The sequence below is a fragment of the Stegostoma tigrinum genome, chromosome 27 (assembly GCF_030684315.1).
Source record: "Stegostoma tigrinum isolate sSteTig4 chromosome 27, sSteTig4.hap1, whole genome shotgun sequence".
Lineage (NCBI taxonomy): Eukaryota > Metazoa > Chordata > Chondrichthyes > Orectolobiformes > Stegostomatidae > Stegostoma > Stegostoma tigrinum.
Genome location: NC_081380.1, coordinates 33,407,792 through 33,430,363, shown reverse-complemented (window position 1 = coordinate 33,430,363; position 22,572 = coordinate 33,407,792). Strand labels below are relative to the sequence as shown.

At 40.9% G+C, this 22,572-nt stretch overlaps 1 protein-coding gene across 1 annotated transcript in view; it reads right to left on the bottom strand.

Annotated features, from left to right (window-relative positions):
* LOC125464424 (nuclear pore membrane glycoprotein 210-like) overlaps positions 1-22,572 on the bottom strand; it is a 142,374-nt gene that overhangs the window by 78,291 nt on the left and 41,511 nt on the right. The window contains exons 14-16 of the mRNA XM_059655315.1: positions 15,433-15,578; positions 10,088-10,309; positions 3,623-3,796 (exon numbers count right to left, since the gene is read on the bottom strand). Of these exons, the coding sequence (XP_059511298.1) occupies positions 3,623-3,796; positions 10,088-10,309; positions 15,433-15,578 (542 nt within the window). The remainder of the gene's footprint in view (positions 1-3,622; positions 3,797-10,087; positions 10,310-15,432; positions 15,579-22,572) is intronic.

The window sequence follows — 22,572 nt, the reverse complement described above, 5'->3', positions numbered from 1 at the left end:
TAAATATCACTGTATGCTGATGTTGCTGCATTTCATGTTGTTAAATATAAAAATATGCAGTTCCGAAATTAAAACCCTTAGAGTTTTGACAATGCAGCATAGTAACAATATTGAACGGTGATGCTTCAATCTCCTTGAATTCTATTACAGCAACTTGAGATTAAACAAAGTAGTACTGGCAGAATACTGAAAATAGCAAAGCAAAACCATTGACATTTTAGTTAAAGAATAAAGTCTGGTTATATACTGCTGAACATTTCACTTGCAAGTTTCCCATTTTCCTACCACAAATTTAGGCCAAAAACAACTCAACTAATCAAAATCTGCACCTAATATAACTTTCCCAAAATTAATTTACATAATAATCTAACTCTTGATATAAAAGGACATATAGACCAATTGTGTCATACAGACGGTCCCTGTCCTTGTGCTGGAAGTGGAAAGCGGGGGTGGGGTTACCCAGAAAAATAGAGGAAAGAGATCAATCTGAGACTCATACAGTTGGAAAAAGGAGTAAGCCAAACAGTCAGGGCAGGCAGGAACAGAGAACAAAGCAGAACTGATAAATTAAGCTGCATTTATTTCAATGCAAGAAGCCTAACAGGGAAGGCAGATGAACTCGAGGCATGGCTGGAGACATGGTACTGGGATATAGTAGTAATTACGGAGATGTGGCTCAGGGACAGACATGATTGGCAGCTTACTGATCCAAGGTATAGATGTTCTAGGAAGAACAGGAGACGGGGCAAGAGAAGGGGGAGTGGCGTTTTTGATTAGGGATAACATTATGCTGTACTTAGGGAGTATATTCCTGGGAATATCTTCAGGCAAGTTATTTGGGTGGAATTGAGAAATAAGAAAGGGATGATCACCTTATTGGGATTGTACTATTGAAGCCCCCAATAGTCTGTGGGAAATTGAAAAACAAATTTGTCAGCAGATTTTAGTTACCTGTAAGAATAATAGGGTGGTTATGATGTGGGATTTTAACTTTTCAAACATAGACTGGGACTGCCATAGTGTTAAAGGCTTGGATTGAGAGGAATTTGTTAAGTGCATCCACCTAAATTTTCTGATTTAGTATGTGGATATACCTACCTGAGAAGATTCAAAACTTGACCCACTCTTGGGAAATAAAGCAGGTGTCAGTGGGGGAGCCCTTTGGGGCCAGTGATCATATTTCTACCTGTTTTAAAATAATGATGGAAAAGGATAAACCAGATCTAAAAGTTAAAATTCTAAATTAGAGGAAGACTAATTTTGACGGTATCAGGCAAGAGCTTTCAAAAATTAATTCGGGGTGGATGTTCACAGGTAAAGGGATGGCTGGAAAACTGGAAGCCTTCAAGAATGTCCAGGGACAGTATGCTCCTGTTAGGGTGAAGAGCAAGGCAGGTAGGTGTAGGGAATGCCAAATGACCAGAGAAATTGACGTTTTGGTTAAGAATAAGAAGGAAGTGTATGCCAGGTATAGACAGCAGAGATCAGGTCAGTCCCTAGAACAGTACAAAGGCAGAAGTATGCCTAAGAGGAAAATCAGGAGGGCGAAAAGGGGACATGAGATAGCTTTGGCAAGTAGGGTTAAGGAGAATCCAAAAGGATTCTACAAACACATTAAGGAAAAAAGGTTAATTAGGGAGAAAATAGGGCTCCTGAAAAATCAGCAAGGCGATCCATGTTTAGAACCGCAGGAGATGCTAAGACAAAAGGGGAGACACTAAACAAGTATTTTGCATCAGTGTTTATTATGAAGAAGGATATGGAAGGAAGATAACATGGGGAAATAAATAGTGACCTCCTGAAAAATGTCCATATTACAAAGGTGATGGTGCTGAATGTCTTAAAATGCAAAAGTGCGGACTGATCAGGTGTACTATAGAATTCTGCGGGAAGCTGGGGCAATGAATGTTGAGCACCTCACTGAGATATTTATATCATCGATAGCCACAGATGAGGTGTCAAAAGAGTGGAGGTTGGCTAATGTGGTGTCACTATTTAAGGAAGGTGTTAAGGAAAAGCCAGGGAATGAGAGACTGTTGAGAGTGACACTGCTGGTGGGGAAGTTGTTGGAGGGGTTCTTGAGGGACAGGGTTTACATGCATTTGGAGAGGCAAGAACTGATCAGGAATAGTCAATGTGGCTTTGTGCGTAGGAAATCATGTCTCACTAACTTGAGTTTTTTGAAAAAGGAAGAAAGCGGATTGCGGCTGAGTGGTGGACGTGATCTACATGGACTTCAGTAAGGTGTTCAACAAGGTTCCTAATGGTAGACTGGTTAGCAAGATTAGATCACATAGAAAAGAGGGAGAACTAGCTCTTTGGATACAGAAATGGCTTGATGGTAGAAGATAGAGGGTGGTGGTGGAGGGATGCTCTTCAGACTAGAGGCCTGTATCCAGCGGTGTGCCACAAGGATTAGTGCTGGGTCCACTGCTTCTCGTCATTTATATAAATGATTTGGACGTGAACATAGGAGGTGATACCAAAATTGGAGGTGTCATGGGCAGCGAAGAAGGTTACCTCACAGTACAATGGGATCTTGATCAGATGGGCTAAGGAGTGCCAGATGGAGTTTAATTTAGATAAATATGAGGTGTCGCATTTTGGAAAGGCAAATCAGGGCAGGACTTACACACTTAATAGTAAGGTCTTGGCGAGTGTTGCTGATCAGAGACCTTGAAGAGCAGATTCAATAGTTCCTTGAAAGTAGAGTCACAGGTAGATGACATAGTGAAGAAGGCATTTGGTATGCTTGCTTTATTGGTCAGTGCATTGAGTATAGGAGTTGGGAGGTCGCTATTGGAATACTGTGTGCAAGTCTAGTCTCTCTGCTACAGGAAGGATTTTGTGAAACTTGAAAGTGTTCAGAAAAGATTTACAAGGATGTTGACGGGGTTGGAGGGTTTGCGCTATAGGGACAGGCTGAACAGACTGTCGCTACTTTCCCTGGCATGTCTAGAGTCTGAGGGGTGACCTTAAATAGGTTTGTAAACTTATGAGGGGCATGGATAGGGTAAATAGACAAGGTCTTTTCCCCAAGGTTGCTGAGTCCTAAAATAGAGGTCAAAGGTTTAAGGTGAGAGTGGAAAGATTTAAAAGTGACCTAAGGGGAAACTTTTTCACACAGGAGGTGGCACGTGTATGGAATGAACTACCAGATGAAGTGGTGGGGGCAGGTACAATAACAACATTTAAAAGGCATTTGGATGGGTATATGAATAGGAAGAGTTTAGAGGGATACGGGTCAAATGTTGGCAAACGGGACTAGAATTATTTGGTATGGACAAGTTGGACCAAAGGTTCTGTTTCCATGCTATATAACCCCATGACTCTATGTGAATAGTAGACTTAAATTTATATTGGTTGTCTGGAACCACCCCATGTTGGTTATATAGTCATACATTTTGTTTTATTTTAGATTACTGTTTTTCACCACTAAATAACTTAAACAAAATTCCATCAAATCTTACCATTTGTTTCAAAAACAAAACTGTTGGGGAAATTCAGTAGGTCTGGCATCATTGTTCTCTCTGTAGATACTGCCAGACCTGCTGAGATCCCCCAGCAATTTTTGTTTTTGTTTCAGATTTCCAGCACTCTCAGTTTTTTGATTTTTGCTTACCAATTGTTTGTTGTGTTGCAATAGGGGACATGGAAGACCAAGTTCACGTGACTTGTAAACAGGAACCAAAGTGACACTGGTAGGCACAGCACAAACAAACTTCACTTTAATGGACTCAATGGCTGGATGGGGGTTCAGTAAACTTGGATGATTGCCAACTTTAAATGTCAGAAACTAAAGAAGATTTGAAATGAAAATATTCAGAAGCTGATAATGCACAAGAATTTACTTTTGTTAAAATCACATCTATTCTTTTTGTGAATGGAAAAAAAATTCTCTAAACCACGGAAGCTGTCAAAGATGATGCTGTAGTTTTAAAAACTGGTTACTGGATCTACACTAGTTTTTTTTCCATGCAGTGAGGAGAATGCGAGACAGAATGGCATTGCGTGCGCATGACTGGCTTTTCAACTGACTAGTCAGTTAATCGAAAATTGTTGTCGGCTCAGCATGACAATGATCATTTGCTTGATTTCTGGGCAGGTGGCTATAGCCTGGGTATGGACAAATAGCAGAATTATCCAACCTGTGAAAAAGTGACTAAATCTCCTTATCTTCCTCCTCCCAGGATAACAGAAAATTTCCTGGTTGCTGTTCTCACTCACCAACTTCCTATAACCTCCTCTCTCTGCAAATTCCCTTGCTGAAAGGAAAAGGTGACAACCACCTTCAGAGCACTGAAACGGCGAATCAAGCAGTAAACAAAGGGCTCAGAAGGGGGGTATCTAAAACCTCACATTGTTAGTAAAGAATCAGCAAATGTTGAAAAAGAATTAACTGACATTTATGGTGCCAGAACAATGCTTCTTTGTTCTTTTTCTCTTCCACACCGATAATCATTACATTTCTTTGTTGTGTTTGCATGTGTATAAATTTGAAAAAGGGATAGAGTTTGAGTTTCTTTCATGTTTCATTCTGGCCATTTGTTAAAAACAGTTTAATTACAATAAATAGTTACTTTCTTGTTAATGAAAATCATGGTGTCTATATTATTTTATCTTCGGTTGGACATTTAAGTAAAACTGGACAGTGTAGTGGTTTCAGAATTTTCTCATTTGCAATGTCTCAGCGAATAGTGAGGCTTGATTTCCAGCACACAACCTTAGTAAACTGTGACAGATTACACTTTAAATGTATTCATTTTATCTAACACAAACAACTCAGAAAATAATTACTATTTATATTGCCATGATTCTACAGTCAATAAAATAACTCAAAGTTGAAAAGTTAGTTAAATACATCTTGTTTCAGCAGTAAAAGTTTGAATTGCTGCATTCACAAATTGCAAGGAAAGATGAATGATCAAAACATACAGATGGCTTTATACAATTTCCCCTGGGCAGGTTGGCAGACAGGTGGTAAAATTGGGCACAAAGGCCTACACACCTTCCCAGCATCTACGTGAGTCAACAGGCCAAGTGAGACCCTTAAGTACCCAATTTATGATCACTTACGGGCTTCTTTCTGCATTGCTCTAACTTTTCCCTTGGGGCGTGGAGATTAAAGCCAATTATAAAACCTAGATAACAAAGTGTGGGGCTGGATGAACACAGAAGGCCAAGCAGCATCCTAGGAGCACAAAAGCTGATGTTTCGGGCCTAGACCCTTCATCAGAAAAGGGGGATGGGGAGAGGATTCTGAAGTAAATAGGGAGAGAGGGCGAGGCGGACTGAAGATGGATAGAGGAGAAGATAGGTGTAGAGGAGAGTATGGGTGGGGAGGTAGGGACGGGATAGGTCAGTCCGGGGAGGACGGATAGGTCAAGGGGGCGGGATGAGGTTAGTAGGTAGGAAATGGAGGTGCGGCTTGAGGTGGGAGGAGGGGATAGGTGAGAGGAAGAACAGGTTAGGCAGGCGGGGACAAGCTGGGCTGGTTTTGGGACGCAGTGGGGGGAGGGGAGATTTTGAAGCTGGTGAAATCCACATTGATGCCATTGGGCTGCAGGGCTCCCAAGCGGAATATGAGTTGATGTTCCTGCAACCTACGGGTGGCATCATTATGGCACTGCAGGAGGCCCAGGATGGACATGTCATCTAAGGAATGGGAGGGGGAGTTGAAATGGTTCGTGACTGGGAGGTGCAGTTGTTTACTGCGAACCAAGCGGAGGTGTTCTGCAAAGCGGTGCCCAAGCCTCCGCTTGGTTTCCCCTAAGTAGAGGAGGCCACACCAGGTACAGCGGATGCAGTATACCACATTGGCGGATGTGCAGGTGAACATCTGCTTGATGTGGAAAGTCATCTTATTATATTATATTATTATCCAATTATAAAACCTGTCAGGTTTCAATTTCTTTGGATGTTTGCAGCAAGGAGATGTGTTCCTCCTTCACAATCTGACTGACCCATCAGTATCTCTCTCTCTCTTCCACCCCACTTCATACCACCCAACATGTGGTCTGCCTGGCCTGTGCAACCTAGTCACTCATCAGGGGCTCCAAGAAGCTTCAATGAAAGACACCCCCAGAACTCCAGTGCAAATCCTGCCTGTGAAAGTTGACATCTCAAATTTCACACACTGAACATGGGCTGATGCAATATCAAATAGTAGAATATTACAATAAAAATGCAATCCCTCTCTGCCAGATGACTGCTGTAGAAAACATGGCCAGGTAAGTTGCTGTAGATAAACTGTTCATGCCTCTGCAACAATCATTCTAAACAATGATTCCAGAAGTTGCAGGGATAAATCATTATTCACAACAAATAAAGAATTCTGGAAATATCAGGGGTTTTGGTATTTGAAGAGCAAATGACAGGTTTATGTTTTAAGCGAACTAGCTCAGCTGAAGGGTCCCAAACCCTTAGGACGATATTTTTGGTCTTGAAGACAGTACAACACAGGTTTATAAGAATAATACCGGGACTTCAGAAGTTAAGTTATGAGGATTAATCATACATTTTAGGCCCGTTTTCTCTTGTGCTTACAAGGTTAAGGAATGATCTGATCAAAGACTTCAAGATGTAATAATTCGGTTACGTTTAGTTTAGCGATGGAAAGGGATAAGAACATGCCACAGGGCAAGAGTTATAGATGAGGGAAGGGCAATTATAATGTGATTAGGCAAGGCTTAGGAGGCATAGAATGGGGTAGCAAAATGCAGGGGATGGGGACAATCGAAATGTGGAGCTGGTTTAAGGAACAGATATTGCGTGTCCTCGATAGGTATGTCCCTGTCAGGCAGAGAGGAAGTGATAAGGTAAGGGAACCGTGGCTTACTAAAGAAATTGTATCTCTTGTTAAGCAGAAGAGGGAGGCTTATTTGACGATGAGACGAGATTGTTCAGATGAGGCGATGGAGAATTACAGATTAGCTAGGAAGTATTTAAAGAGAGATTTAAGAAGAGCAAGGAGGGGGTATGGGCAGACATTAGCAGGTAGAATATAGGAGAACCCTAAAGCTTTCTATAGGAATGTGAGGAATTAGAGGGTGACTAGGGTAGGAATAGGGCCAGTCAAAGACAGAAGTGGGAAGTTGTGTGTGGACCCTGTGGAGATCGGAGAGGTCCTAAATGAATATTTCTCATCTTTTTTAACTCTGGATAAGGAAAATATTGTAGAGGAGAAGACTGAGTTACAGGCTTCTAGAATTGAAAGGACTGAGGTTAGTAAGGAGGAGGTGTTATCAATTCTAGAAGGTGTGAAGGTAGATAAATCCCCTGCCAGATGGGACTTTTCCGAGGATTCTCTGGGAAGCTAGGGAGGAGGTGGCAGAGCCTTTGGCCTTGGTCTTTGAGTCCTCATTGTCTACAGGTTTAGTACCAGAGGACCGGAGGATTGCAAATGTTGTGCCCTTGTTCAAGGAGGGCAGCAGAGATGATCCAGGTAATTACAGACCTGTGAGCCTTAGGTCTGTTGCAGGACAAGTTTTGGAAAGAATTATAAGAGTTAAGATTTATAATCATCTAGCAAACAACAATTTGATTGGAGATAGTCAGCATGGATTCGCCACGGGCAGGTTGTGTCTCACAAACCTCACTGTGTTTTGTGAGAAGGTGACCAAGCATGTGGATGAAGGTAGGGCAGTTGACGTGGTGTACATGGACAGTAAGGCCTTTGATAAGGTTCCACATGGTAGGCCATTGGAAAAAATACGGATGCATGGGATTGAGGGAGATTTAGCAGTTTGGATGAGAAACTGGCTTTCTGTAAGAAGGCAACGAGTGGTGGTTGATGGAAAATATTCAGCCTGGAGTCTGGTTACTAGTGGTGTGCCTCAAGGATCTGTTTTGGGACCACTGCTGTTTGTCATTTTTATAAATGACTTGGACGCAGGCATAGGTGGATGGGTTAGTAAGTTTGCAGATGACACTAAAGTCAGTGGAGTGGTGGACAGTATGGAAGAATGTTGCAAGTTGCAGGGAGACTTGAATAAACTGCAGAATTGGGCTGAAAGGTGGCAAATAGAGTTCAATGCGGATAAACGTGAGATGATTCACTTTGGGAATAATAATTGGGAAGGCAGAATACTGGGTCAATGGAAAGATTCTTGGTAGTGTGGATGAGCAGAGGGGTCTTGGTGTCCATGCACATAGATCCCTGAAAGTTGCCACCCAGGTTGATAGCGCTGTTAAGAAGGCTTACGATGTGTTAGGTTTTACTGGCAGAGGGAGTGAGTTCCGGAGCCGTGATGTCATGCTGCAACTGTACGAAACGCTAGTGCGGCCTCACTTGGAATATTGTGTGCAGTTCTAGTCACCCCATTTCAGGAAGAATGTGGAAGCATTGGAAAAGGTGCAGAGGAGATTTACCAGGATGTTGCCTGGTGTGGAGTGAAGGCCTTTTGAAGAAAGGCTGAGGGACTTGGATCTGTTCTCATTGGAGAGAAGGTTAAGAGGGGATTTAATAGAGACATACAAGATGATTAGAGGATTAGATAGGGTGGACAGTGAGAGTCTTTTTCCAAGGATGATGACGTCAGCTTGCACGAGGGGCCATAGCTACAAATTGAGGGATGATAGATTGAAGACAGATGTCAGAGGCAGGTTCTTTACTCAGAGAGCAGTAAGGGCATGGAACGCCCTGCCTGCCGATGTAGTTAACTCAGCCATATTAAGGGCATTTAAACAGTCCTCGGATAAGCAGATGGATGATGATGGGATAGTGTGGAGGGATGGGTTAGATTAGTTCACTGGTCGGCGCAACATCGAGTGCCAAAGGTTGTGTTATGCGCTGTATTGTTCTATGTTAACAGGAAAAGACAGGGTAGATAAAGATAAACTGTTTCCACTGATTGGAGATTCTATAACTCGGGGCACAGTCTAAAAATTAGGGGCATACCATTTAGGAGAAATGTCAGGAACCACTTTTGCACAAAAGGGTGATAGAGGTTTGGAATTCTCTTCCACAAATGGCAGTTGATGCTAGATCAGTTACTATTTCTACATGTGACAGATAAATTTTGCGAAGCAAAGATATTAAGGGATATGGGCCAAAGGCAGGGATGTGGAATTAGGCCTTAGATCAGCCATGATCTCACTGAATGGTAGAATAGGCTGAAAGGGCTGAGTGGTCTACTTCTGTTCCTATTTCTATTCGTGAAACATGGTGGACAATTAAACAGTTTACTGGAGCTGGAGACTCCACAAACATTCCCATCCTCAATAATGGGGAAGCGCAACATATCAGTGCAACAATCTTCAGCTACAAGTGCCAAATGAATGATCCATTTTGGCTTCTGCCAGACATGCCCAGCATCATTGGTCAGTTATTAGTCAAACTGATTTTATCCAGGTGGTAGCAAGAAACAGTGGGAGGAAGTGGATACTGAAATAGATATGGGGTCTGATAACATTCTGGCATTTGTACCAAAGACTTATACTCCTGAACTTGCGATGCCCCTAACAAAGCTGTCTGAGCACATCTACAACAGTGGCATTTACCTAACATTATGGAAAACTGCCCAGGGATGTCCTGCACATTTGGAACAGGGCAAATACAATCCGGCCAATGCTACTCTTGATGAAGCGATGAAAGAAGTCATCAACAGTACTATCAAGCAATCTCCATGGATGTTGCCAGACTTGCTGAGTTTCTCCAGCAATTTCTGTTTTGGTTCTATCAGGCAGAACTTGCTTAGCAATTAACACATAAAATACTGGAGAACCTGAGCAGTTTGGAGAGAAAACAGTTAATGTTTAACTGTTAATATTCTTCTTCAGAAATGTTCTGAGCCATACCATCCTGAATTGTTGCTGGGTCAAAATTCGGAAACTCCCTCCTGCATTGTGGGTTTTTCTACAGCAAATGGACTACAACAGCTCAAGGAGGCAACTCACTCCCATATTTTCGAGAGCAACCAAGTATGTGCAATAAATGATAGCCCAGCTAGTGACACATACATCTCCACAAATGGATTAAAAATCTCTGAAACCATTTGCATTGTAGAAGCGGATACTCTTAATATAACAATTCATAAATTATTTTGGAAAATTGAATGTTAAAATATTGCTGCATAATATCTCTTACCTGTTCACCCAATGATACACAAATAACTCTAAAGCCATGGTGATTTTTCTTTTTTACCAATGGAGCTCTTTGTTGTTTGATGATTACTGCTTCTCCCTTTTCGCCAATCAGATCTGTGAAAAATCCAGATGGTTCTAACACCCAAGGTCTAGGACCTCCTTCGAACAGCATTTCCTTTGAAGAAGCCAGTGTGACAATAGCAACAGCAACCGGATCAATAGCCTGACATGAGAATAGTACGCATGACTGAACTACTCTGCTGGATGCAATCAAAATTATTAATAAAAATAGTCTTATTCTTTTCAGTATTATCTTTGTATCATGGATATAATTTGTGAAGTTGTGTCATATAAGCACTTGTCAAATACTGCAGAAATGTACTTTGAAAGCTGTTCAGCTATAACTGTACTACACAGCACTTCTGGGGAAAACCAACAACGGATGGGTAATTTGCCATGATACCTAGCAGCACCAGTAAGGCCATTTGGTCTATCAAGCTCACTCTGCCATTCAATGAGAACACATTGACCTGATAATCCTCAACCTCACTTTCCTATCTTATCCCCACAATCTTTGATTTCTTTAATGCCAACCAAGTATTAATTGTAGCTGCAGCTAACAATCAAGTTGAGAAGTAAAGTATTAAAACTTCATAAAAAGTCATTGTTATAATTTTTGCCAATTGTCTATCCTGCATTCAGCTTATCCTCTACTAAAACTGCAAATAACTCACAAGGCAATTTCACATTCATCAGTTGCCCTTTGTTTATAATCTCCAATACAACTGTCAGATTATTGGACCAAATGATGCGTTGTGCATGAAAGCCCCGTACATATTTCTGTAATTAACCTGAGTGCTTCTTGGCTGAGAATAGCTAACAACAATCTGCATATGAAATCCAGGTCTGTACAAACCACTAATCACTGCCATTTAGCTTCACTACTGAAGAGCTGTAAGTCATTTTCTTTCGTGGCTAAGTAATGCAGAAGTAATTTGTCAGTCTTTAATTTACAGACAAGAGATCTCCTTTCCCATTGTAAGAGGTTCATAAATACTCAATCCTCTTGTATGGACATCAAAATTAAAGTAAATATGTTTTCAAGTGAATTTATTTAAGAATCGGCTCCAACACTAGGTCTTTATAAGGCCTGAGGAATTATGTACAAAACACATTTGTTTTATATGTACATTGGAAAAAATATTATCCAGTCAGACCAATCATGATTACGTGAATTAACAGTCACAAGATTTATGCATATGGGTATGAACAAACAGAGCAATCCAAGTAAATACATATAGCCAAATACTCTATGAACCAATCTTCAAAAGGAACAACGCAGGATGTACTGAACGGGCAACCTCTTTTGAGATGGTAATCAGATATACTTACATTAATTTACTTTTTTTATTCACTACATTTACATGATCTGCTTATATCTGAATATATTATTAACCTTCTTGTGCCTAAATCTGCATTTTAATATTAGTCCTGGTATCAACCAATATGATTCATTGACATGGAAGAACCTGAAGTATCACAGTTTTCCAAGTTAGTTCTAAAGAGCTAAGACAAAAAAAAACAAATAGATGCCTACAATAATGCTGGATTACAGATTTTAAAAATTGTACAGTTTCTCGGATGCTTTTCATGGGTTTGGGATTTTGTACTTACAAGGAAATGAAAGAAATAATTGCTGTGTTAAAAAAAACTGATTTTAGCCTCCAGTCAAAATTATTGGTTTGTTTTCTAAGGACAAAGGATAACATATTAGGGTAGCATTTCAGAACCCTTGTATTTAGCGCCAATGAATGACAACATATAAAATTGCAGGCCGTAGGCCTATGATTTTGTGCTTAATTTGATTTGGTTTATTGTCGTCACATATACCTAAGTACAGTGAAAAGCACTGCTTTGCAAGCAATACAGGTAGATTACAGCAAACAAGGGCATACAGATCATAGAGTGCTTAGACACAGCAAGGCATACAAGATTACATTTGTAGGAGGTGCATAAAGCAAGGTCAACATTATTTGAAGTTAGAGAGGTCCATTCAGCAGTCAAATAACAGCAAGGAAAGAGTTGTTCCTGAATCTGTTAGTATGTACGTTCAAGCTTCTGTAACTTCTGCCTAACGGAAGAGATTGGAAGAGAGCATTACTGGTGTGGGAGAAGGCTTTGATGATGCTGGCAGTCTTTGTGCAGCAATGAGAAGTGTAAATGGAGTCCATGGAGGGAAGGTTAGCTTCCATGCTGATCTGGGCTATGCACACAACTTTCTGTAGCTCCTTAAGGTCCCGGCAAGAGTAGTTACCGTACCAGGTTGTTATGCACCTTGACAGAATGCTTTCTACAGTGCATCTGTAAAAGTTGGTAAGGGTCCTTATGGGCATGCTGAATTTCCTAAGCTGCCTGAGGAAGAGGCAGTATTGTTGTGCCTTCTTGCCTGCTGCATCTACGTGGGAGGTCCAGGACAGATTGTCCGTTATTGTTCCTTCTAAGGACTTGACAATCTCGACTCTCTGCACCTCAGCTCTGTTGATGTAAATAGGGGACATGTCCTCCTCCTTTTTCCTGAAGTCAATGATTAGTTCTTTTGTTTTGCCAACATTGACAGAGAGGTTCTTATCATTGCTCCTCGATACAAAGCACTCTATCTCCTTCTTGTATTCTGACTCATTGTTTATGCCTGTTGCATATAAGTTACCTCAATGTAGGTAATACAGTCAGAGTTATACAGCACAGAAACAGACCCTTCGGTCCAACCAGTCTGTGCTGAACATAATTCCAAACAAAATTAGTCCCACATTCCTGCTTCTAGCCCATATCTCTCCGAACCTTTCCTATTCATGTATCTATCCAAATGTCTTTTAAATGTTGTAATTACACCCATATCATGTAACAATTTTGGAAAAAAAAGTAGTGTAAATCTGACTTTTGTTCATAACTATATGCAGGAATCTGAATTAATGCACCTTTCAGATGGGGAGGAAACCAGTCTGTAAAGATTAGTGTCACCAGCAAAATAAAATTATTTCTGGTAACAGTCATGAAGTCGTACATAAAAAAAACCAGTGAACCCTCATCCATGAGCACGGCGAAAAGAATGACCATTTAAAAAAAATGTTCCCTGGATGTGAACATCCCTGGCTATGTCAACAATCTGTTATGGACTGGATAGAGTATACAGGATGACAAAGTTCCTGACTGTGAAATGAAGCAAGAAAGAGAAGGCACAAATTTAAATTGATGTGCAAAAGAAACAAATGTGATGTGGCAATAAACATTTGCACACAAGTGGTTCAGGCCTGGAACAAAAACAAAGTTGCTGGAAAAGCTTAGCATGCCTGGCAGCATCTGTGGAGGAGAAAACAGAGTTAACGTTTCGGGTTCGGTGACCCTTCCTCAGAATGTTCTGAGGAAGGGTCACTGGACACGAAACGTTAACTCTGTTTTCTCCTCCACAGCTGCTGCCAGACCAGTTGAGCTTTTCCAGCAACTTTGTTTTTGCTCCTGATTACAGCATCCACAGTTCTTTTGGTTTTTATTTTGGTTCAGGTCGGGAATGCACTTTTTGGATGTATGGTGGAGGCAAATTCAATTAATGCATTCAAGACGGCATTAGTATGATTGTTAAATATGCAAAGGTATGGGAAGAAGGCAGGAGAATGGCATTAAGCCATGAAGCTCAATTAGAAAACTGGTGCAGCTAAGATCTGATTGAATGGGCTCCATTTGCGCCGTAACATTTCTGTGATATGGAGAACAATAAGTGATGTTGGGGTTGATAGTGTGAAAGTTTGACTAAATGAACAGAACCAGAAATGCCTGAACTGTCTAAACAACATTCAACCTCTGGTGCTTAACCAGTTTAGTGTTGTCTGGATGGTGTTGAGCTTCCTGAAGGTTGATTCAGCTGGATTTGTTCAGGCAAGTGGGTAGTAATACATTCCACTCCTGACTATTGACGTGCAGATGGGTGACAGGTTTTGGGAAGTAAAGAGGTGAGTTATTCTCTGCATAATTACTAACATCAGATATTGTGGTCTATCACATTATTACAGATTCAAAGTTCTAGTTTTCTCAGAACAAAGTGATGATCCAGACACCTCTGTTTTGAGAAGGGACCAGAGTGTCACACTCTATATAAGTTCTAGTAGCCACTCTTCTTTTAACTCCAGGTTAAGCAGTATGGCACTTGTCTACGTCTAGAGTACTAGTCAGGATGAAATGTCATTACTGGTTGGGTCGAGCTCAGTTTGAAAAGTGATCTTTGCCAATCGTGCTCTCATTACATTAGGAAAAAATGCGTAACTTAAAGATGGGTCCGCTATATGGCCACTCTTACTTAGGTAAACTGACAAGCAGCTGCTCTTGAGATATAAACTGGGGGGGGGGGGGGGTTGCCTTTTTAGTGTAATTAACAATATTCAAATACCAAAATTGCGCACTCAGAAATACAACATCTAAAAGCTGCGACTATTATCGTGGATTACATGCAAAGAGAAACAAGGGCAAACCCCTTATTTTTGATTAATGAGGTCCACTAGCTTTCTGTAATGACTTTTTAGTTAAATTTAATTGCCAGCCAAATCCAGTATCACATCACAGGAAAACCTTTTATATTTTCAAAATCTGTGAAAGCAACTCACAAGATAAAAGTTATGTTTAAGTGATTAACGATGTGGATATTGGCTGAACAGCTGGTTTGCAATGCAGAACTATGCCAACACCATGGGTGCAATTCATGTACCGGCTGAGGCTACCATGAAGGAGTCTCCTTCTCAACCTCTCCCCTTGCCCGGGGTGTGGTAACCCTCAGGTTAAACCACCACCATCTGTCACTGTCTAAAGAGAGATCAGGCCCTATGATCCAGCAGGACCACACTGACGATATGGCAAATAATCTTCAAAATTAAATGCAGAATTTAAAATCTAACAACGTATATAACAATTTGGAAATAGAGGTGCTGAAGAAAAATGAAGATTTTATATCCAAAAGTTCAAAATGTGCCATACATTCTTACCTAATAAAGCACACACAATCAGTAAATGGCATCAAGAAAATGGCTTACATTGAACATTTTCACAAATAATACAAGAAAGATTTAGTGGCTTTGTTTGAAAGATACTTGATTAAAAAGTTGAAATAGGCAACATATTCAAAGTGTACACAGAATAACAGAATAAGAAATTACATACATCACCAGCTTATTATTTTAATAACTCATATATATCTTATAAACCTAATAACTATTGCTTTGGCACAATAACATCTATGTTGGCTGCATTATTTAAGCTCATGGTGTGGTCTACCATGGCTCGGGTTGTGTCATAGATGCTTACTCTAAGTCGATGGTAAGAAGCAATGGTGATACTGCTGCTAAAATGGACCTCCAGAAATCCAGCACTAGCTGTTAGTACCGTATGGCCTGGTGTCTCTGCTTCAATACTTATCCCAGTGCAGTGTGCAGCACCTGGCTCCAATCTCCCTAGTAGAAAACAGTGGTAAATTAGAGTAAAGATTTACTAGAACAGATGACCATGCAAGTGTACTGAAGTTATGACACTGTACAATATTAATTGAGTTTGTTACAGTTAAATTTGACACAGTAAAAATACTACTTTAAATAAAATTGATGAAACTGTTTTGGTATCAATGTTTGCTCGTTATGGTGCTACGATTCCAACCAATTGTAATGTCAACAAGTCAGATTCCAGAGTGAAACCTTCATTTTTCATTTTAATTGTCATTTCTTACTCAACTGACAAGATTGTAAGTATTTCCTGTTAAGGACTTTCTGCACATTCACCAGATATGATTCTCTACCCTTGACTTGCAAGACACAGGCTAACCCACTGATTTTTCTCAGCTCATGTCAGTTTAAAACTTTTCCCCAGCTCTGATGGCCTTAAGGCTTCTACAAACCAGACATTGTCCTTTTGCTAGATTGGATCTCTTCTTTGGTTGCAAAATGTCTGTTAGAAAGCCATGCATTAAATCAACATGACTCAATGTATTTATGGCTGTAAACCAAAGACTGAGTTTTAAAAGACTGAACCGATATTAACCAATATTAGCTGAACGTTTGCAAAGCTGTATCGCATTCCTAAGCCATGGAATGGAGACAGCCTGCCTACAGCAATTCACAAAAGGAACCAGACCATCGTAAGGACAGTCAACTTGGTAAGAAATTAAATATTAAGCATAACTGCCTTAAACAAAGAACCGAAATGGAGTTCATTCAGCCACAAGCACATTTGTATAACTGATCAATTGTAAAGAACAGAACACAAGGCAGAGAAGCAGGACCTTTGAGTGTGCCACTTTTTCTTAAATTCATTCATAGGATATGGGTGTTGCTGGCTGGGTCAGCATTTATTGACCATTTCCAACTGCCCTTAAGAAGGTGGTGAACTATCTTCTGGAACCATAGCAGTCCAATTTGGTATAGGTAGTTCCACAATGCCACCAGGGAGAGAGTTCTAGGAATTTGATTTGATAACTCTAAAGGAATGACAATCTATTTCCAAATCGGGATGGAGTGTACTTGGAGGGGAAATTTCAGGTAGTGGTGCTCCCATGTATCAGCTGTCCTTGTTTTTCTAGATGGTATCGGTTGTGAATTTGATGGGTACTGTCGAAGGAATCTTAATGAATTTGTATAGTATCTTGTATATGGTGCACACTGCTGCTATCACGTCACTAGTGGTGGGAGTCACTTTTTCCAGGATGTGGCGTCAATCAAGAAAACTGCTCTGTCCTGGACAGTGTCAAGTTTGAGTACTACTGGAGCTACACCCACCCAGGCAGGTGGGAATTATTCCATCACAATCCTGACTTCAGCTTTGCAGATGGCATGCAGATTTTGAGGAGTTAGGAAATGAGTCACAGCAGGATTTCTAGCATCTAACCTGCTTTTGTAGCCATAGTATTTTTCAGGTTAGTGCAGTTTGGCTTCTAGTCGATAATCACCTCCAGGATCTTGATGATGGGCCCTCAGTGGTGGTTAAGCCATTGAAGGGACAGGGCATGATAGTCAGATTCTCTCTCGGTGATAGTCATGTGGCACAAATCTTACCAGTTACATGCCAATTCAAATGGATACCAATTAGGACTTGCTGCATTTGTACACAGGTTGCTTTAGCATCTAAGGAGGTGTGAATGGTTTGAACCTTGAGCAATCATCCCCACTTCAGACCTTATAATAGAGGGAAAGTTGTTGACAAAATATTTGAAGATGGTTAAGTATCAGGCACTATTCTGAGGAACGCTTACAGAAATATCCTGGAACTGAGATGACTGACATCCAACAACCACAAACATCTTCCTTTGAGCCACTGCTTCTTAATGTCACATTTGGTCAAGTGTAGTCTTGATGTGAAGGGAAGTCTTTCTCACTTTACCTCTGGAATTCAACTTTAATGAGGTCAGAAGCTAAATGTCCCTGGCAGAACACAAACTAGGTTTTAATCAGTAGGTTTCTGCTAAACAATTGCTGCTTGATAGCATTGGTGATGACACTTTTCATCACTTTATCGATTACAGAAAGTAAACTGATGGACGGTAATTGACTGGATTAGATTTGCGCTGCTTTCTGTCCATAGGTCATTCCTTGGCAATTTTCCACACTTTCAGATAGATGCCAAAGCTATAGCTTTAGCAGAATGATGAAGGGCCTCGGCCTGAAACATCAGCCTTTGTGCTCCTGAGATGCCACTTGGCCTGCTGTGTTCATCCAGCTCCACACTTTGTTAGCTTTAGCAGAATAGCTTGGTGAGTGGAGTTTCAGGTTCTGAAGTATAAGTTTCCAGAATGTTGTTCAGGGGTCCACAGCCTTTGTGGTATATCAACTATTTCTTGATATCACGTGTAATGAATAAAATTTGCTGAAGTCTGACACCACTGACGTTGAGGACCTCCAGTGGAGGCTGAGATAGAAATCACAGAATCCCTACAGTGTGGAATCATTCAGCCCAAGTTTGCATACCAACTCTCTGAACAGCATCCCACCCAGACCCAACAACACCCCCCCCGCCACCCTATTCTTGTAACGCTGCATTTCCCATGGCTAATCCACCAAGCCTGTATATCCATAGACATTACGGACAATTTTGCATGGCTAATCCACCTAACCTGCACATCTTTGGACTGTGGGAAGAAACCAGAGTACTCGGAAGAAACTCATGCAAACACAGGGAGAATGTGCAAACTCCACTCAGACAGTCATCTGAGGGGGGAATCAAATCTGAATCTTTGGCGCTCTGAAGCAGTAGTGCTAACCACTGTGCCACTATGCCACTCGTATGGGTGGATCATTCACTGGTACTTCTGACTGAGGGCTTCTGCAATTGCTTCAGCCTTGTCTTTTGCACTCATGTTGGGCTCCCCCTTCACCAGCTGAAGATGGGTATTTTAGGAGTCTTCTCCTCTAATGAGTTGATTAGTTGTCCATCACCATTCATGACTGGATATGCCAGGACTGCAGAACTTACAAGAGATCTATTGGCTGTGGAATCTCCCAACACTATCTATCGTTGTCTGCTGATGCTGTTCAGCACATAAGTTATTTTGTAGCTTCATCAAGTTGACACCTCATTGATGTTGTAGACATGCTCACTGAGCCAGTGGGTTTGGTTGCAAATGTTTCATCACCTGGCTAGGTAACATTGTCAGTGCGCTTCCAGTGAAGTGTCAGTATTCTGTCCCGCTTGTTACTTATACACATCTGACAAACCACTGAGAAACAAAACCGAAAATAAACCAACCACCTCAGCAAATCGAGACATATAAATAACAAGTGGGACAGCACATCCATGCTTCACTGGAGGCGCACTGATGATGTTACCAAGCAGGGTGACAAAACATTTGCAACTAAACCCACTGGCTTGGCGAGCATGTCTATAACTTCATCCACAACCCGAGCTACAAATCTTCTCAAAAGCTTTATGACATCTTAGTTCCAGGTATGCTGGCGCTGCTGCTGGCATGTTTTTCTCTGCTTTCCACTGAACCAGGGTTGGTTCCTTGGCTTTATGGAAAAGGTGGAGCAGGGATACGTTGGGCCCTAGGGTTGAAGTTTGTATTGGAATACAATTCTGCTGGTGGTGATGGCCCACAGTGCCAAATGGATGGCCAATCTTGAGTTAATAGATCTGTTCAAAGTCTATTCCACTTAAGATTGTAATTGGGCCACACAACATGATAGCGAGTGCATCCTTAATATGAAAACAGGATTTTGTCTCCACAAGGACCATGCAGTGGTTACTCTTAACAATATTGTCATGGTCAGATGCATTTGCAGATAACAGATTGTTGATGATGAAGTTAAGTATGATTTTTCCTCTGTTGGTTTCATCACTACCTGCTGAAGATCAAGTCTAGCCATTATGTCCTTGAGGACCTGACCAGCTCAATCAATGCTGGGGCTGCAAAGCCAATCTTGGTGATGGGAATTTAAGTCCTCCACTCAGAGAATATGCGGTTCTTTTGCCACCCTCAGTGCTTCCTCAAGTGGTATTCATTATGTAGTTGAACTGATTCATCAGCTTGGGAGGATATGTGGTCATCAGCAGGAGGTTTTCAGGTCCAGGTTTGAGCTGATGTCATGAAACTTTATGATCCTTCAGGAAAGGTAGAAAACTTCCAGAGCAACTCTTGTCCCTCTGAATACAACTGCACTGCCACCTCTGTCCAACCATCAGGATAGACAGAGGATAGTGTTGTCTGGGATACTGTCCCACTGTTTGATTCTTTGAGTATCTTATGCTTGACTAGCCTACGAGACAGCTCCCAATTTTGACATTATCCCCCAGATGTTGGTATGGACGACTCTGCAGGGTCAACAAGACTGAGTCTGTCATTTTTGTCAGGTGCCTAGCTGGATGCCATGTGATATGTCCTGTTTCATCCCTTTTTGAGTCTTCTCAACATTTTGATCCAACTGATTGACTTGCTAGGCCGTTTCAGAGCTAACCACATTGCTGTGGGTTCTGAGTCACATTCCAGTAAGGTTGGCAGATTTCCCAAATGACATTAGTGAACCAGATGATTCATAATCAACCATGGTTTCACGGTCATCATTAGACTTTTAATATTACTGAATTCAAGTTGTACCATCGTCCACTGTGGGATTGAAACCCGAGTCTCCAGGAAATTACCTGCATCTCTGGATTACTAGTTTAATGACTATACCATTATGTAATTGCCTCCTCTCCCTCTCTCTCTATCCAACCTGCAAGTTTGAGCTCTGTCTGCTGATCAAAATCCAGCCACTACAATTGTGTAGATGTGAGTCACCCATCAACATATTTAAATCATCTTATCACCAAGTCAGGGGGACCATCGAGCTCAGCCTGAAATCCATAGCCTTTTAATTTTTATTGCACGGTAAAAATAGTGCTTAATCTATTCTCCCACTCCGTAACTTATGTGTGTAAATCTTCTGCGCACATGCATGAAAGCCAGTGTTTATTTAATTATCCATCAATTCACACACAAAAATACCTTTTTCTTTTTAAATAAATAAGGAAGCTTGTGTATGTCCTTTAGACAAGCATGTAAATACTTCAAATACTCACTGAATTGGTAAGCAGTATTCTCATCATGGCAAAATAAGGATTGGGAAAAGAGAAGAACCTTTCTACATCTTCTCACCTGATTCCAACACAATATTCAGTTAGATGGAAAAGTAAGAAGTATAGAAGTTGCAAAAGAGACACTGAAATTGGTAAAACTACAGGGTTTAATATGACCAAATGAGCACTTATTAACTTAAGATTTAAAGTAGATTAAATTAATTTCTAAACTGGTGGGGAAGTAGGAACTGTAGAGTAGAAAATTGTTTCATATTTGTTGACAGTGAAATCAGCATGCATTTCCCATCCTCAATTATCTTTCAGAGGCGATGGTGAGCCATCTTTCTGAATTAATGCTGTCCTTCCAGTGTATGTAGACCAAAAATAATTTCAGGAATTATTTTCCACATTTTGATTCAGCAATGGTGCAAGAAAAATTTGTGGTATATTCACAAGTCTTTCTAGGTGATAAGGAATTTAGAGTTTGTAAGGTACTTTCAAAGAATGCTTGGAGGATTGTGGCAGAACAATGTATAGATGTATACACCGCCACCAATACACTTTGATGGTGGAGTGGGTGAATTTTTAAGGTAGTCCATGTACATAGGTTAACAAAAACTGGTGGACAAGTATAATTAAATAATTAACAAGAGAATGTAATGCTAGTCCCGAGCTTAAGGAAGCTGAAATTTAAAGGACAGAAGCTGTGAAACTTTAGGCTGAAGCACTGTTTTCACCTTTGGAACGTCTATCAGGTTAGGTGGGGTACGGTGAAAATTCGGCAGAATAAAACTGAGCTCAAAATAAATAGATTTTGAGGCAAATTGCGGAAATCAGATTTATATTTCCTCAAATGTGGAAGATTGAAACATTATGTAATTGAGGTGTTTGAGAATGCAAAAAATATTTAGAAGGGGAGGCAATGGCTTAGTGGCGTTATCACTTAGACTATTATTCTAGAAACTCAGCTAATATTCTGGGACCTGGGTTTGAATCCTTCCACAGCAGCCAATTTAAAAAAAAACTCTGGAATTAAGAATCTACTGATAACCACGAGACCATTGTTGGCTGTTAGAAAAATGCATTTGGCTCACTGATGTCCATCAGGGAAGGAAATCTGCCATCCTCACCTGGTCTGGCTGACAATGAATCCAGACGCACAGCAATGCGGCTGACTGTCAACTACCCTCTGAAATGGTCCAACAAGCCACTCAGTTGTATCAATTGCTATGATGTCCACTGCCAAGAATAGCATGGCAGCAGCACTATTGATTGAGCTGGTCAGATCCTAAAGGACATTGCTGCTAGATTAGATCTGCAGCAGGTGATGAGGGAATCAACCAGGTTGCAAAACATACTTGACATCTTCCTTACCAATCTGCCACCTGCGCCATCTCACAGACCTTGTAGAATTTAAGTACCACTTTTACATTGAGAATACCCTCCATTGTATTATATGGCACTAACATGGTGCTAAATGGAACAGACTTCAAACAGATCAAGATTGGGCATCCGTTGAGGTCCTGAGCACAATCAAAAGCAGCAGAATTGTACTCCAATACAATCTACAAACTCATGGGCCGGCACATCCCTAACTCAATCATTGCCACCAGATGAGAGGATCATGCCAGGAGCAGTACCAGGCATACCTAAAAATTAGCTGTCAACCTGATGAAACAAACAAACGGGACTACTTGTATGCCAAACAGAGTACGCAGCAAGTAATACATAGCTAAGCGATTCCACAACCAATGGATCAGATCTAAGTTCTGCAGTCCTACCACATTCAGTTGTGAATGGTGACGGATAATGGAGGAAGAGGTTCCACAAATATGCCAATCCTCAATGGTGGAAGAGCCCAATATATAAGTACAAAAGAAAAGGCTGAAGCATTTAGAGCAAACTTTA